The sequence below is a fragment of the Temnothorax nylanderi genome, unplaced genomic scaffold (assembly GCF_030848795.1).
Source record: "Temnothorax nylanderi isolate EJ_2023f unplaced genomic scaffold, tnyl_v1.0 TNYL_tig0023_pilon, whole genome shotgun sequence".
In the NCBI taxonomy this organism is placed as follows: domain Eukaryota; kingdom Metazoa; phylum Arthropoda; class Insecta; order Hymenoptera; family Formicidae; genus Temnothorax; species Temnothorax nylanderi.
In genome coordinates this window covers 1078356-1094601 of record NW_027249085.1, presented here as the reverse complement: position 1 = coordinate 1094601, position 16246 = coordinate 1078356, and the positions used below count along the sequence as shown (strand labels likewise).

The window sequence follows — 16246 nt, the reverse complement described above, 5'->3', positions numbered from 1 at the left end:
TGTGGTCTTGCAGAACAAGTACCCCACATACCTTGACCAAACATCATATACACTTTCACTGTTGCTATATGTATATTATAGGCAACAGCCGATCTCGGTAAATATCGTCAGCAAGATTAACATTTAATGAAACAGAAACTTATAGTACAATATTCCAGGTTTTTTATTTGTAGAGATAAAAGGAGCAGTAAACCGTTGATGTATTTCCTCAAATATTTATGAAATAAGGTATGCCTTAATTACTGTCACAATTTTATTATACATACAGACATGTGTATGTGCATATGTATATACATACGTTTCGCGATATATCTCATGCACATGTGTTGTATATACACACACATACACACAGCGGATAGTACTTAAGTGCATATATCGTTATTTATTTTATTAACTTACTCGCTCATTCATTCTCACATGTTGATGCGCACTTTTACACTTTCATTTATCCCCTTCATAATAATAATAATAATAATTAACCACGCATTCAATCGAGAATGGTTATTGATTATAATTCTTTTTCATATTCTCAAAGGTGTGTCCGCCAGGCAGCGTAATCCGCTTCTTCGGATATAATAAGCTTTAAGATTTCAGTTGAATTCATCATTGCAATCGTACTTAAAGCTGACCGGACGACTGGTAGTACCTTCCACGACGAGGACGTGTGACACACGCTAATATTATTTGTTAAAGGTGTATGATATATCGTAACGTTCTTTTGGAAACTAATGCTCGCAGAATATGAAGGTGAAGAGTTTAGCAGCTAGAATGAATAATACAACTAAAATCTTAAACAATATGAATAGAAACGATAGTTCTTTAGCAATTGCCGATATCAAATAAGTATTCTGACTGTTCGAGGCGACTTCTCTCGGTATGTACGTGTGTATGCATGTACGAAGAACGTTGGTCGATAAAGTATGAAGTCCCTTAAATGTGTATACAAAATATCAAACTTAATCTTGAAGCAACAGCACGTGAAATAGCTACTGCACAGTCTCAGCTATTAAAAACTATATACGGAAGAATTATCCAGCCTAGAGCCTCAGTTACAGGAATACTTTCCGCACGAGATAACTTTTTTTTTCACATTATCTAGATGAAAGTAAGCTTGTAACCACTTTCCACTATTTCAAAATTTCTTCTTCTCCTTCAACGACTGTTTAACTTCTGCGATTTATAATAAACATATTCACAGACAGAAAGAGAGTAAATCGAGGGATATTTCTACAATAGAATCGTTAGTCGTTTGTTCGTTTCTCGATGGAGTACTCGTTACTCAATACAGTACGGTACATACTTAAAAGTTAGATTGTTGCCTTAATATTAAGGTATCTTTAATATTACTTTAACTTGTCAATATTATATCGGAGAGAGACGTAATCGTTCATTTATTTAAAAGATTATTACAATCAAACGTATCAAAAGTACGTGCAATGGTAGTACCTTTGATACTATTGACATACTCTATCCTCGATAAGAAAAATATTAACACTTTCTCAACATTCCACACACGCTGGTGGATGCCGATCACGCCATATATTGAAGACAAAACAAAATTTCGGAAGCAGAATGTCAGTTTGCCACGATAGTACTCATACTCTCACAAAACACTCATATATTTTGCATATATCTCTTTTCTGTTTGTAGAATAGATATAAAATTTTACACCACACGCTCCGCAGATTAACGCGAGCATCCAAGAATGGTCAGAACGTCCTCTCTTTCTCTCCATGAAAGTTGCACAATTTCGTGAATTAAATCACCCATTATATTCACAAGCCTGATAATATATATACGCCCTTAATCTTCCTCAGGGGGCAACAGAATCTTTATTTTCAATGATTACCAACGGTAAATTAAATACGTAATAACAAAATAAGAACAAGCCACTTTCTGGCTGGCTGGTCTCTCACTCGGATTTCAAAGTCCAAAAAGTTCAATCAGCCGAAACTCTAAGTTGCCAGTGTTACATCTCATCCACATGTAGTTCAGTAAATATGTGATACAATCATGTTTCCCTATGTCACATATGCGCAAATGCTGCACATTTGTAGTTACATTACATCACTCTCCTCTTTGTGTGAAATTAGAGTGTTGACTGATATGACTCTTTGAATGATAACTTCTGTAAGAAATTCGGTACCTCGTTTGAAACACTTTAGTGATCGCGATCAAGATTGTTGCTACAATGAGGAGTTATAGTCTTAGCGCGCTCCTGGAACAAATAAAATCGATTTTGAAATTATAAAAATTATATTTTTTTTAAATTCTGCTATAAATAATATGTTTGTGATTCGCGCAAATGGAGCTTTCTCTTTGCTTTTATGTTACTCCATTTGTTTCTCGCATCATATGACGGTGAAATGTGTAAACAAAATCAAGTGTTACTTGTTTTTATGCAATTTTGCATTATATGCAAGGAACATTATCGATATCGATTTAAAATTCAGTAGAAGACATTGAAGTGTAAGTTTGCCAATTAAATTAATGATGGGTGGAAAGATAATAAATACATTAGTAAACACAAGTCTCAAGTTTAGTGTACAGAACTAAAAATATATATATATATACATATATATAACAAATTTGGATATATTGTTTCAAATCGTTCAACAGTATTCTCAAAAAACAAACTCAGAATCTATAAGAATCTAATGACTATTAAGATGCTTAAGATGTAAGAGCTATTAAATAGTAACAAAGATAGGAACGTTAAACAATATATGAGAGAAATAATGTGAAAATCTCCATAAATATAAGAGATATTTCCTCCGTAAATATCGTTAAAAAATTTTGATGTAAGAGAAAAAATTTTGGCATAGGTCTATAGATTTAATAGCATGGGATAGATTTAATCGTTAAACGAATGTTAATTAGCGTATAAGCATACTTATATTTCCATTAGTGTTTCAGTCATTATTATTAGTAAATAGTAAAGAAAATCTTTTCTCCGAAAAAGTTTTTGCTGTGCCGATTTTCTCATCGAGGAAGAAGGAAAAAGCATTTAATAAGCCCCAGAGTTATTGCTTCTTGGAAGAATGATTTGTGCCAAGCGAAATGTTGAGTTTTGTGGAGGACTCCAACCATCTTTTAAGGTTGAAATTGGCTGTTAAAAAATGATAATTTATATAAACAATATAACCAAAAAACATAAATTTTGAGTTAACGACAGTGATACAGAACACTAATTTGTCAAGTTTCAACAATTTAAAGTTTAAAGGATAACCCCACGATGATTGTTACGACTGAATATGAAATGATGACGTGAGATATACGTGAATTCCTAAAGGAATCTATAGACTATACGTTGACATGCTGCGAAAAATTAATTCGAGAAATTTTGATTGCACCTGATTGAGCGTTGGCCTGAGTAGGTGTTTGACCTTGACCTTGTCCTTGCCCCTGAGCACCTTGAGCACCTTGAGAGAGACCTGGTCCAGCTGTTGATACTCCACCGCTAATGTTATTACTTGCTGCCTTTTGCTTTAACATCGTCCAATCAAATGTATAATCATATTGGTGGTTCAATGTACGGAAAAGTATGCGGAAAAGTTGCCGTAAATACATGTAGTCCGGGCTTTCTTCAAAGCGTAGACCTCGCGTATAATTTAAATACATTGCAAATTCGGCAGGAAATCCCTGAAAAAGATGGTAATCTTTATGTTACGGATGTACATAATACAGGTTTACATAACACAGTGTAATAATACAGATAATGAAGATAAAGGAAAAGTTCTTTAGCGCGTACCTTGCATAAGACTTCTACTGGCGTGGACATTTTTTTCTCACTAATTTTCTCATACTTCTGCTTCTTCGTCGCAGCTTTGAGACCTTGCCAAGGTAACGATCCTCGATTAAAGTACATAAGAACGTAGCCGAGTGATTCCATGTCGTCGCGACGACTCTGTTCAATTCCAAGATGCGCATTGATAGAAGCATACCTCGCCGTACCCGTTAGATTTTTATCTTCGCGATATATTATATGCAATCTCGTGCGACTATCCCTATACTTTTTAGCCAATCCAAAATCGATGAGGAACAGCTGAAATGGTCATTCCGTTAATTTATTAATGACGCATGGTTCATTTCTGATGTATCATTGGGGGAATGGACTAGATTGAAATGCGTACCTTATTACAATGTCGCCCAATCCCCATTAAAAAATTGTCTGGCTTTATATCTCTGTGGATAAAGTGTTTGCAATGAACATACTCAATCCTACCAATCATCTGGTCTGCCAGCATTAAGACCGTCTTAATTGTAAACCTTCTTGAACAGAAAGTAAAAAGGTCCTCCAAAGATGGTCCAAGAAGATCCATGACAAGAACGTTATATTCACGTTCTTGGCCATACCTAAAGAGATGAAAATTCCTGTCAGTTGACTGTCTCCGGCTCACAGCAACTTTTAATCTCTCAGCTAATACGAATCCCATAATTATTTATTATACATTCCTTTTATTATTACATAGATACAACTGAATACAATGCCAAAAAATATAAAGAACTAAACGTGATAATTACCAACGTATGTGTGGTATTCCTATACCACCATGTAATATTTTATACAGCTTCGATTCATATAGAAGCTGCGGATGCCGAGCACGCATGTTCTCCAACTTAACTGCAACTTCCTGAAATGTAAACATATGTTACATGTTATCGAACTGCCCTGCAAAGTTTTATTCAACACAAAGATCGTAAACAAAATGCAAATGAATGGAATGATATAATAATGTTATGGTTTCTTTCTTCTTGTGCTATTCTAACTTTCCTTTGTTTCTTAAGCACTGTAGATTTGCGTTAAAAGAATAACAATAGATAGAAATCCAAAGTCTTGAAAATACTAGAAAAATAGAAGAATAAGTCCCTCTTGATGACAATGAGAGCTAATGTACTAAGTTTATATCAATTCTAATTTAATTTCATTTTTATCTAAATCTTAAATTCCATTTCTTATTCATCGTTATTCACACGCACAGCCATGGTATCCTAAAAGGGCCGATATCACAGTCTCCGATTAACGTGATCCTCCGATTAAACTCACTCTTCGTCTCTTTCTAGGGGGACAGTTAGAAAGAGATGCAGAGTGAGTTTAATCGAAGGATCACGTTAATCGGAGACTGTGATATCGGCCCTAACAGGATATGTCATTATCCTCATATATTGGTTTTTTGTTACACCGTGAGAGTAGTATCATCATATATAGATCACAGGTAAATGTCGCTTAAGATAAAACGTGCAACATACAACAGTATCATCAAAAAGGAAGCGGTTTGCAAAACAAACTGAACGAAGACTTAAATCGCCCTGTCATTGTTTACTGTGTTCTTGATGGTCAATACGATTTTCCTTATCTGCAAGGGAAAACTGTAACCAGCTAGAAAGCCAAAATTAGTTGCCTGGACTCCGACCGTCTGTTCAATCTCGTTCCAGCGAGAGAGCCAGTGAGAAACGCCTGTGCTTTCGATAATTCAAATAATCATTAAACATGCGCGCACTCGAAATTCCGATAATCGTCGCTGTTGTGACAAGCGTCAGCTTATATTTATCTCAAACCGCGTCCCGACGTACATACGCACGTACGTACGTACGCCACTCGCGAGCTCGCCGCGGAGTAATCGTCGACGGCGGGCGAGCTCGCGCCGTCACGGTCGCGTCCCCAAACCGTCGCGTCGGCCAGAAGGTGAAGGATCCTTCTGCATCGACAAGTCGCGGCGCCCGTCTCGTCTCGTCTGGCATGGTCCGATCACTCCGATGTCTCTGGATCTCGTCGACCGAGGATCGGTACGAAGGAAGGGAAAACGCGATCGAGCACTAAACGAGACGAGACGAGACGAGACGAGACGAGACGAGACGAAACGAAGCGAGAAATGGGAAACGCGAACACAGAGGGAACCGAGCTGACTGGCTGGCTGGCCAGTCCAGCAGTAGGTCGTGCAGGTCGGCCTCGAGAGAGACGCCTGGGATGGCCTTACCTCGCCATTGGAGATGTTGATGCCGAGGTAAATGTCGCCGAAGGAGCCCGAGCCGATCTTCCTCATCAACCTGTACTTGCCACCCACGATAAACTCACTCTTCGCTATTGACATCGCCAACGACGCCATGTCACTGCTCGCCTCCGTATGCCTTCTCTTTCACCTCCACTCGCCGTACGGATCTTCCCTTTGCGCTGCCTTTAACGCGGGGACCTCTACACGGCGGTGTAAGTTTTGCACCTGCTCGCCGTCTCTCTCCCTCTACCGCCGTCTCTCGCTCGCTCCACCGCTCTCCCGCGATATATATATATATATATATCCTCCTCGCACGCCGTCTCTCGCTCTACTCCTCTCGGGCTGGCTCCCTTTCTTTCTCTCGCGCGCGTGCGAAGGTCGAGCCGAATCGAGGGTAAGCGACGGCCGGTGGCGTACGGGGCTTCGCGGGCCGGATTTCGGGCGAGTCAGGGTCGCCGGGGGGCCGCGATGCGATCGTCGTAACGTGTCCACGGGCGGGCTGTTCACTGGCAACGGCACGGCAAGCCCCGTCGACAGCGCGCCGACATTTTCCCTCTCGGGCACGAAGAGCAGCGACTGACGATTCCCGGAAGCGATGCGTCACCGAACGACGGCGCGGAAGAGGCGACGGGGGACGCGGGGGGAGCAGGGGGACAGCTGCACTGCCGCTCAATCGAGTCACTCCACCGGCGCGACGCCGCGCGTCGCCCGATATGTGCACGCCGCGACGTTTCGCGCGCGAGATCCGCGATAATTCGGCGTGACTTCTTTCGTGCGCGATCAGCCTCGAGCCGCGAACGCTCACGAACCTGAGCCACGTGAAGTCGCTCGCTTGACGCCGCCGGTATCACGGCGCTCAGGCCCGTAGCGCGGCGGCGAGCGCCGCGGGCGCCACGGGCGTCACGAGCGCCAAACGTATCGCCGAGGTAATGCCCGTATCACACTAGCGATTGGCGATTGCGTCTACGTTTGCGTTTACGTCTCTGGACCAATCAGAAACTAGCTGCTGGCGATTGCAATTCGCGATTTCCGTTCTGATTGGTCAAAAGACGTAGACGCAAACGTAAACGCAATCGCCAATCGCTAGTGTGATACGGGCATAAGAAGCCCTGCATGGGTCTTCTGCTGAACTCTTGCACGGTTCAGTTTTCCTCTTTTTCTTTTCACGTATAAGAAAAAAGATAAATTGTGCGAGAAGTTCAGCTAAAAAGAATAAACCCAAGGTTTTATCTTTGCCAATTTCATACGTGTGTACGCATACAATTGTAATGCATTAAACAACAAAAATTAACATAGATTTTACGACGCTTTTTTATTTGTTTTTTCTTCTTACCATTATGCGACTGTTGGATCATTCCGTAATATCTTTAATATTCATGAAAGCTCCTCGAGAAGCGAATCGGCAGATCGACGACTTATAGCTCACGTCGAAACCGATGCGGAATTTCAAACGAGATGGGATCAAAATAATTTACGTGTTTCTAATAGATTCGTTATAATTCGGCGAATCTGGAACGATATGTGGGTCAAGGGTGTCGCTTCCTCGTGGCTACGATACTGACGTACCGGAACCTCGTGCTACTTGTCCACATCTTTATACGCTATTGTTCAGGTACGTTCAAAAGCCTTTGCCGTCGTCATCAGCACGGGATCTGTTTTCTATTGCTGCATTGGCTGTACTAGTTCAGAGTTTATCTTTTTTACTCCACATTGGAAGGAAAAACTCTGAACTAGTGATGCAACCAGTTCAGCAATAGAAAACTGGCCGATAGAAATAAGGGATCGGAGCCACGGAGGGTGAAACGGTGAAGCCGCCTCAGGTCGGGGGAACAATGGTCACGTGGTACTATTGGTGCGGCATTGGCGATTGGCTAGTTTGGTATCTTATTTTGGTCAAATAAAGGTGCCTTTTCACGTTGACGCTCGACCGGCTCGACCTCAACGCTCATTTTCAGCGAGCAGAAATCTTCAGAAATAATATTATATATATATATATATATATATATATATATATATAATCAACGATGATTCAGCGTCAACACTGGATGTTGCGGGATGTTGAATAAATTCAACTTTATTTCTTTGACGCTAATGTTCGTCGCGTACATTTCCACAAAATTGCGTTTTTGTATTTCAAATCTGATAAAAAAAGTTTTTAATGAACAAAAGATTTTGATAATTAAATACATTATGGTGAATTGGGACCATATTATGCAATCACAACCGTGCAAGTTGTGTAGAAAATACGTTTATATATTTACGATAACGTTGATTGGTTCAGAACTGAGGCGATTCTTTTATGGCTTCTGGAGCCCTATTCTCGAATCGTTTTCATGTAACTCGCATGCGAAATTCAATGCTTTTCAAATAGAAAGTCGCATACGAAAATCATTAGGGCAGGCTCGAGAATACGGTCCCTGCACACAGGACGCGGAAACGTTTGCCGCGCGGCAAGAAGCGACGCGGTAGCCAATAAACTTTTGGTTCTTACGGAAAAGCAACACGTTGATTGGCTACCGCGTCGCTTCTTGCCGCGCGGCTAGCGTTTCCGCGTCCTGTGTGCAGAAGCCATTAAGGTCTATCCAGACAAACTTGCATAAGCATGCATGAGTAGTTAATTGCGTAAAATGTCGTATAAACGCTCGTTAAATCTGGTTTTATAGCACCAGTTGATATAAAAAACGTATAAACATAATAGTCTACACAGATTATTAAAGCAGGTTCTGCAGGTTTAATTAAGAATTAACATATTTAAAACAATTTTTAATCTTATTATTTTTAGAATTATGTATAAATTGTATAAAACATTATAGGGATAAGATAAATAAACTGAATGTTCATGTTGATAATTTCGCAATATGTATATTAAATGTATATTATTGCGAAATTATCAGCATGAATATTCAGTTTATTTATCTTATCTCTATAATGTTTTAAACATAATTCTAAAAATAATGAGATTAAAAATTGTTTTAAATAAGAGTCGCCTGCATTCATGTTAATTCTTAATTAAACCTGCAGAACCTGCTTTAATCTGTGTAGACTATGTTTATACGTTAAAAAAAAATAATAATAAGAGACAATTCAATCATTTAGTAAAATTAATGCGCATTTTTCTCATCAAGGTCGATCGCAACAGAATAAATATTAATTAATTATTATATATTAATATTTTATATTATATATTAATATATTAATAAATATATTAATTAATATTTATTCTGTCGCGATCGACCTTGATGAGAAAAATGCGCATAAATTTTACTAAATGATTGAATTGTCTCTTATTCTTTTTTTTTATCAGTAATAAATTCGTCGAGCAAATGTTAAATGTGCAACGTTTTGTTGTACTAATTGATTTAATATTTTATATATATATATATTTTTTTTTTTTAAATTAACGCTCCATAATTGCGATTTGAACGATTTCTTGGTTTTCTTCTTTCCTATTTGTATTTCCGACCAACTTGAATATTTATCGAGCCCATTTTCTAGCATGATGATAACTCTCCTATGATTATTCATTTTTACCTTATAGTCCATTGTTATCTAGTATAATTAGTTAGTTATTTATTCATTCGCCTAGAAGAGGACAAGGATGTTTTAGCATCACAAAACAATTACTGGAACAGTGGAACAGCTAGTTTTTCACATTGTTGAACCGACAGTCTCACATATCAGGCCGCGAGTATTAGACTAATAAACAGAGCTAAGTAAAAACTTATCAGTGTCAAATACATCTGTACACGTGTCCCTCTTTAACGTTCGCCAGCATATATGACTTTCTAATTTCTACTTGTGAAACTAGTTTCCTAAAAGAGATAACCTCCACTAATAGCGCATGATGACCTACTTAGAAGAAACGAAGGAATGATTATAATGAAAAACAAGTGTGACTAAATATTGGAGAGGGAACTTTTTGCTACAGGTTTTATATACACAGAATTAAGTGCGTGAATTTATTTCCTTCCTTCGCAGTCGACTCGTAGCGCATCGCTGGTCGTGTTTGGCAGCCGAGATTTGTAGCGAACAAAGAGGAATTTTATCATCAGTTTTTGTCAATCTGTTTAATCAGTCATTGTGACATAATCTTCATAAATTAATCCAAATTACGTGCGTAAGAGGTAAGCTCTATTTGATTTCTCCTTCCTGTAACTCTTCGCGGTATACCTCTTCTGTTTAGAATTAAGAAGTACAATTATGCTGAATGTAAGAAAATGAAGCTAATAAGGATTTGTAGTAAAAAAGATTTAGATTTGCAATATTAGTTATATTATTAGTACTTAAATCTTAAAAACTGTTCTATAAGTATGCAGTGTATAAAACTATTAAAAAATGTATTGTTTCAGTGAATAAGATTTCTTTATCTTGTTCAGCAAGAGTAACTAACAAAAATGGCAGAGGCAGAACAACAATGTATGGAAATAAAACTCTCTGTACCCTGGGGTCACGTTGCTGCCAAAACCTATGGCTCTCCCACAGGAAAGCCAGTCTTACTAGTGCACGGTCAACAAGATAACTTGGGATCTTTTACTAGACTGATGAAGTATTTACCAAAACAATTATTTTATTACGTATGCATAGATTTACCTGGCCACGGATGGTCGTCACCCTTTCCATCTTGGATGATAATAGACATAACAGTTTACGCACACGCATTATATTTCATCTTAGAAGCCCTGCAGTGGAAAACGTTTATTTATATAGGACACAGTTTTGCAGTGCAAATAGCTGTCATGTTCAGTATTTTTCAACCAAATAGAATCGGGAAGTTAATTGCTCTTGATGGGCTTCTTATGGGTCCTCAGGACCAAGATTACGTAACACATTTTTATACAACATCTACACTTTTAGTAAAAACTTATCATAAAACCGAAAAACCGCGGTCTTACACTAAAGCAGAAATATTATATACTCTTAAGACTATGAGGATGTCATCTTTAAATTTCGAAGCTGCTGATGCGCTGTTTGAGCGTGCAGTTACAAAAGTAAATGGGAATGGGAAGTATATATATAATAGAGATTTGCGATTAAGACATCATCCTCTTTTATTTATGAATATGGATGAATGTCAGAAGTTTAATAACAAGCTTTCAGTTCCAATATACCTCTTTCTTCCATCTCACGGTGTTCTTCTTCAATATGAAGAACTTAAATTAGTGTTGGAAACGATAAAAACTAAAACCATGTTGGAAATAATTTATACAGACGGAAATCATGACGTTCATAATAATAATCCTGAAAAAATCGCGCCATTTGTATGTAAAATATTGAACAGTGACAATTTCAGCAAACTGTAGACAATTGTGCCGGCGCGCGCGCGCGTGTGTGTGTGTGTATGTATGTATTAACAGATTGCCTATTTAAATTAGAATTTTTTCATGGAAAAAAACAATTGATAATGTCCTCTAATCTAAAAGATTTTAGAGTATTACATTATATATAAATATTATATATATAGATATATAACAATTAATAAGGGAAAGGCCAATAATCGAGCAATAATGGATATATATATATTGTATATATGTTATTATAAATAGTCCTAATATTACGCGTGGGAATTATGTGGAATGAGTCAAATAATTGAATAAAAAAAATATATAATACGCATATAAGTATACTGTATATCTATATTTGTACTTCTTGTATGCACTTTACATTTTACAATGTTAATATTTATTCACTGGTGAGGTAAGGTATTGTAAGGTATCATATAAAAAATAGTTACAAAATGTATTGCAGTAAAAAAGATTGTATTATAAAAATTGTATTTTCCATAGGAAATTGTACAAAATTGTAAAATAGTTTATTCTTGTAAATTTTTACAAATTTAGTATTGTAATTTTCACTAAACCTTTCATTTGGTGGACTTTAATTTTTACTTCTTTATCTCTCAGAATAATATCTCTCAGTTCATCTTCGAGGACGATTGCCGTATGATTCATGAAAGAATAATTCTTCTTTGTATCATTGCATGTATGTGATATGGACTGAGCTGAACCTTGTACCAACATATTAAGGCATTTGGTATTTCCTTTGTTGCTTATTTCGCCAAAATTTACGATTGTTTCGGTAATCTCGGTTTCATTTATTTCTACCAGTATTTGCGTCTCAGACATAATCTCACATGAATATAAACTCGAATTCAAATCGAATATTTGGTTGATCTGTAGCAAAATAAGCATGGAAATGAAAATCGATACCTTCAGACTAGAGTATTTTAAGTGTGGACTTACCTTATATTTGTTTATGTATTCAGCGATTATGTAATTTGTACTTTTATTATTGGCTATATTATCCCGCACATGTAGACCATCTTCGCTGTCCGAGCTCTGAAAAGAAAAACCTATTCTTTATTTTACTGTTATTAGGCAAGCAAATTATACAAAATTTTATTTTTAATAATCATACTCTCATACTCTCTCATAAGATTGTACCTTTTATTTAAATATAAATTACACAATTAAAAATATTGCATCGTTATACCGTATCAATGGAGGTACCGAATGAACATGATCTTTGAAGATTTGCATCTTGTACATAAACCATATTTGGTAAATCTTCCGAGTACACTAATTGTCCCATAAGAAAAATCTTTTCCGGCAATAACACGCCGTTCGTTTTAAGTAAGTTCCTGAACCAATGGATAAACAGATTTTAATACTACATAAATCATGCAATATATAAATATTACATACAATATATTACCTGGAAATTTCATAACTATCTTGATCATCTTTCAATTCACCTTTAATATATCAAAGTTATGAATAAATATGGAATCTAGAGCACATGGAATTTCCTCATAGTTTGATATCATTTGCTTGATATTCAAAATGGGCACGTTCAGCAGACACAACTGTTGAGTTCGTCTTATCAACACACTGCGTTGATTGGTTGGTTCTAAAAGTAAGAGCCAATCACGTTCGACTGCTACTGAGCGGCTTGGTCTGCTGAACGCGACCAATATCAGTCCATGGGACCGCACCCTAAAGGTCTATCCAGACAAACTTGCATAGCGCATAAACATAAGCATAAGAAAATTGATTGGTCCATATACATGTGCATAAGGAAATAGACCAATCCATTTCTTTATGCATATGCTTATGCACCTATGTGACCTATGCAAGTTTGTCTGGATTGACCTTTACTGAACTGGCTGCACTAGTTCAGAGTTTATCCTTTTTACGGGAAGGAAAAAGATAAACTCTGAACTAGTACAGCCAGTTCAGTAACAGAAAACAGACCCATAAGCGGGAAACACAGACTTTTGCATAACGCATAATGCACATGCATAAGCATAAGAAAATTGATTGGTCTATTTCCTTATGCACATATGGACCAATCAATTTTCTTTATGCTTACGCATTATTATGCGTTAAGCCCCTTGCACAATGCCAGAGGCAACAGGCAATAGGAACAGGAAATAACCAAAAAATCGTTAATTACAACCTAAAAAATTCGAATGCTATGATTGGTTGGCAACAGGCAATAGGCACAGAATTTCCAACGTGACGGAAACTTTTGTGTCTATTGCCTGTGTCACTGTTTATTCTGCATTTATACATGATTTCTGATTTCTATTCCCTGTTCCTATTGCCTGTTGCCTGGGATTGTGCAAGGGGCTTTATGCAGAAGTGTGCGCTCCCCGCTATAGTCAAAGGTCATATCTGTGTAGTGTGTTGTCCACGGTCGGCGATCATTCGCGGCCGCGGCGTGTTATAACTATAACCTGAAACGTAAACGTGAAACACAAACACGAGTTTTAATGAAAATATTAGTAAATACGCGCTGAATGATCGTTTTTTTTCCTTCTGTAATTCCTACAGTTCTCAAATAGTCAAATTCCCGAAAATGTTGTTAAGATGCGTGAGTCCGATGTTTACTTACGGAAAATTTGTACAGGTACGTGTTTGCTCCATTTTTTGAAAGCTAATGAAATATACAATAACATATTTAATTGTTTCTCATTTAACTGTTTAAGTTTATTGAGTCCCATAGAATTTTTAGATTGACACAGTCTTCCTTGAAATTGTAAAGCAATCTCTTCCAACTTACTTTACTTCTTTTTTTTTAAAGCTAGTTTAGTTTAAATTTAAATTATTAGCTTTTATGGAGATATCTTAAATAAAAGAAAATAAATAAATTAGGAATATGTAGTGTTTAAATGTAGTCAGAGAATTATTTATCTAAATGCATATTTAAATGGCTGGAAATCTATTTCAGAACAATCTACCGGTATTGGTTGCTGCTATTAATTCCCCCAACTTTACACAAGTAGCGCAAATAGCTAAGCACTGGAATCCAAAATGGAAGAAGGAAAGGAGACAAAAAGTTATTAAAATAAAACTTCCTTCGTTTGAAGACAAGGATGAGGATCCTACTAAACTGGATAAGGAAGAAATACGATCTCGTATGAAGGAACATGGTTTCTTGCCGCAGAAACCTTGGAACGAAAGACCGTCTTATATTAGTTCTACTTCAATAATTTTCGAGTCCTACGTTGCTCCAGAAGGAGATGGAAAGTATTCTGCCATTACCAAAGAGGTACACGTTCTTTGCTTTTACCTTTTATATTGTATCTTTAATTTGTGCAAAGTATAAGATATACAATAATACATAATTATACATAATGTTTCGCTAGTTTTAAAATATAATATAGAATGGGTGGTTTTTAATTATTTACTCTGTAATTGACATATAGGGAGCAAAGCAAAAGTTTACATTTTTGGAGAAAAAGAGCAAATCTTTAATGGCCGTCAGAAAAATTAAATCGTTTGATGACTCATTCAGTACAGCATATTTTTTAGAAGAGGCCTTGGATATCTATCAAAAGGCACATGAAGCTTTAGCTGGGTAAGAGAGAAATGACACATAACGTTTTTATATCTTTTATAAGTGCACAAACATTTAAGTTAAAGGAGTTATTGCAATCGATACATAGAGCGTACCTTCTTTACTTTTTGTAGCAATATTACTAAGTAAAACAACATTTTTTTTACAGCAAAAATGAAGATGAGATAATAAAATATGTTACAGAAATGGCATATCCTGTAAGTTCAAAATGTATTTTGTGTCCTTGCTATATTATCATGTAACATCATGTTACTTACGTTATTTTCTTGCATTTTTAGAAAATAACACACAATATGACGGACAAAACTATACACTGGAAGTTTTTAGAGTCTTTGGAACCGGCCCGTCTCGTGCACGCAAGAACTACAAGTGTACTAACAAAAGACAACGTTTTTGCACAACTTACTGTCCGATTCCACACGCAACAGGTTCAATAACGTATTCTTTATAATTAATTTTTTCAATGACACAAAACAACTATGTGAAAATTTCCTCTTGATTTACAGGTTTTAGCAATTTACGATAGATTTGGCCGTCTCATACAAGGGAGCGAAATTCTGAGGAAAGACGTATTAGAATACATAGTATTCGAAAAGCATTTAGCTAATGAGTACGGCGTATGGCGAATTCATGGTAAGATTATACCATCCTGGATGGCTCCGACGGACATAGCGGAAGGCACATATGTTCTACCAAAAGAAAAACACGATCCCGTGCCAACTGAACCGCATCCCGTAGAAGCTACATTAACAGAAGATACGCCAAAGGATGTGACAAGTGCACAATCTTCATGAATTCGCAATACGTATGTAAACTGTTTACTTAATGTTTATATTATATTGTATGATGTTAAAATATAAAATATATTGCAATTTATGCAATAATCTAAGGTGCATTTATATTCCAACAAAATTTACATCAGTACATGTATTACTTTCCCAAAGTTATTTCAGTTTTGATCGTTAAGAAATATTATTACAATTACAACTATACGAAGTATTCGAAAAGTGTGGGACCCCCCTATTATCTCAAAAAGAACGCACTTTTACGGAAAATGACTCGAACAAAAGTTGTAGGGGTCGTAAAGTATTATCACTACACGACAGTACTTTACGACTTCTACAACTTTTGTTCGAGTCATTTTCCGTGAAAGTGCATTTTTTTTTTAGATAATAGGGGGGTCCCACACTTTTCGAATACCCTGTATTATCTATTATAATATTAGTGATTACGAAATTGATTATGATTTAGCAATTTTCTAGTACTAATTAAATTATTGCTTGCAAGTGAACCCATATATATCGCGATATAAGGGATATAAGTAAAAATAATCACAATTTCTTTAATTTATAAATAAATACAATTTTTTCGATTATGAGAATAGTGAGAGCAGT

The 16246-nt window shown here is 36.6% G+C and overlaps 3 protein-coding genes across 7 annotated transcripts in view; 2 read left to right on the top strand and 1 right to left on the bottom strand.

Moving 5' to 3' along the window:
* Positions 1–139: 139 nt before the first annotated feature.
* LOC139769561 (casein kinase I) lies at positions 140–6794 on the bottom strand. Of its 2 annotated transcripts, none has more exons than XM_071700736.1 (6): positions 5979–6784; positions 4525–4634; positions 4134–4356; positions 3752–4045; positions 3354–3642; positions 140–2218 (listed from the first exon to the last, which is right to left on the bottom strand). In XM_071700736.1, exons 1-6 carry the CDS (start codon positions 6105–6107, stop codon positions 2208–2210), a joined length of 1056 nt encoding a protein of 351 aa, XP_071556837.1. In that variant the 5' UTR covers positions 6108–6784; the 3' UTR covers positions 140–2207. The 2 variants fall into 2 exon arrangements, with proteins under 2 accessions (XP_071556837.1, XP_071556838.1); XM_071700737.1 differs by lacking the exon at positions 140–2218 and adding an exon at positions 2877–3109 and having other exon boundaries at positions 5979–6794.
* A 2521-nt stretch (positions 6795–9315) lies between these two features.
* On the top strand, positions 9316–12468 carry LOC139769564 (serine hydrolase-like protein 2). The gene is made up of 2 exons (XM_071700744.1): positions 9316–10117; positions 10343–12468. Exon 2 carries the CDS (start codon positions 10388–10390, stop codon positions 11291–11293), a length of 906 nt encoding a protein of 301 aa, XP_071556845.1. The 5' UTR covers positions 9316–10117; positions 10343–10387; the 3' UTR covers positions 11294–12468.
* Positions 12469–13676: 1208 nt separating this feature from the next.
* Positions 13677–16246, top strand: part of Mrpl45 (mitochondrial ribosomal protein L45) — a 27989-nt gene continuing 25419 nt past the window's right edge. For 3 of the 4 annotated variants that reach the window (XM_071700741.1, XM_071700742.1, XM_071700743.1), the window contains exons 1-6: positions 13677–13901; positions 14223–14543; positions 14701–14852; positions 15001–15049; positions 15131–15280; positions 15359–15657. In XM_071700741.1, the coding sequence (XP_071556842.1) occupies positions 13851–13901; positions 14223–14543; positions 14701–14852; positions 15001–15049; positions 15131–15280; positions 15359–15646 (1011 nt within the window). In that variant the 5' untranslated portion in view covers positions 13677–13850 and the 3' untranslated portion in view covers positions 15647–15657. Of the gene's footprint in view, positions 13902–14222; positions 14544–14700; positions 14853–15000; positions 15050–15130; positions 15281–15358; positions 15737–16246 lie in introns of those variants that run through there. The other variant, XM_071700740.1, reaches the window with a different exon arrangement.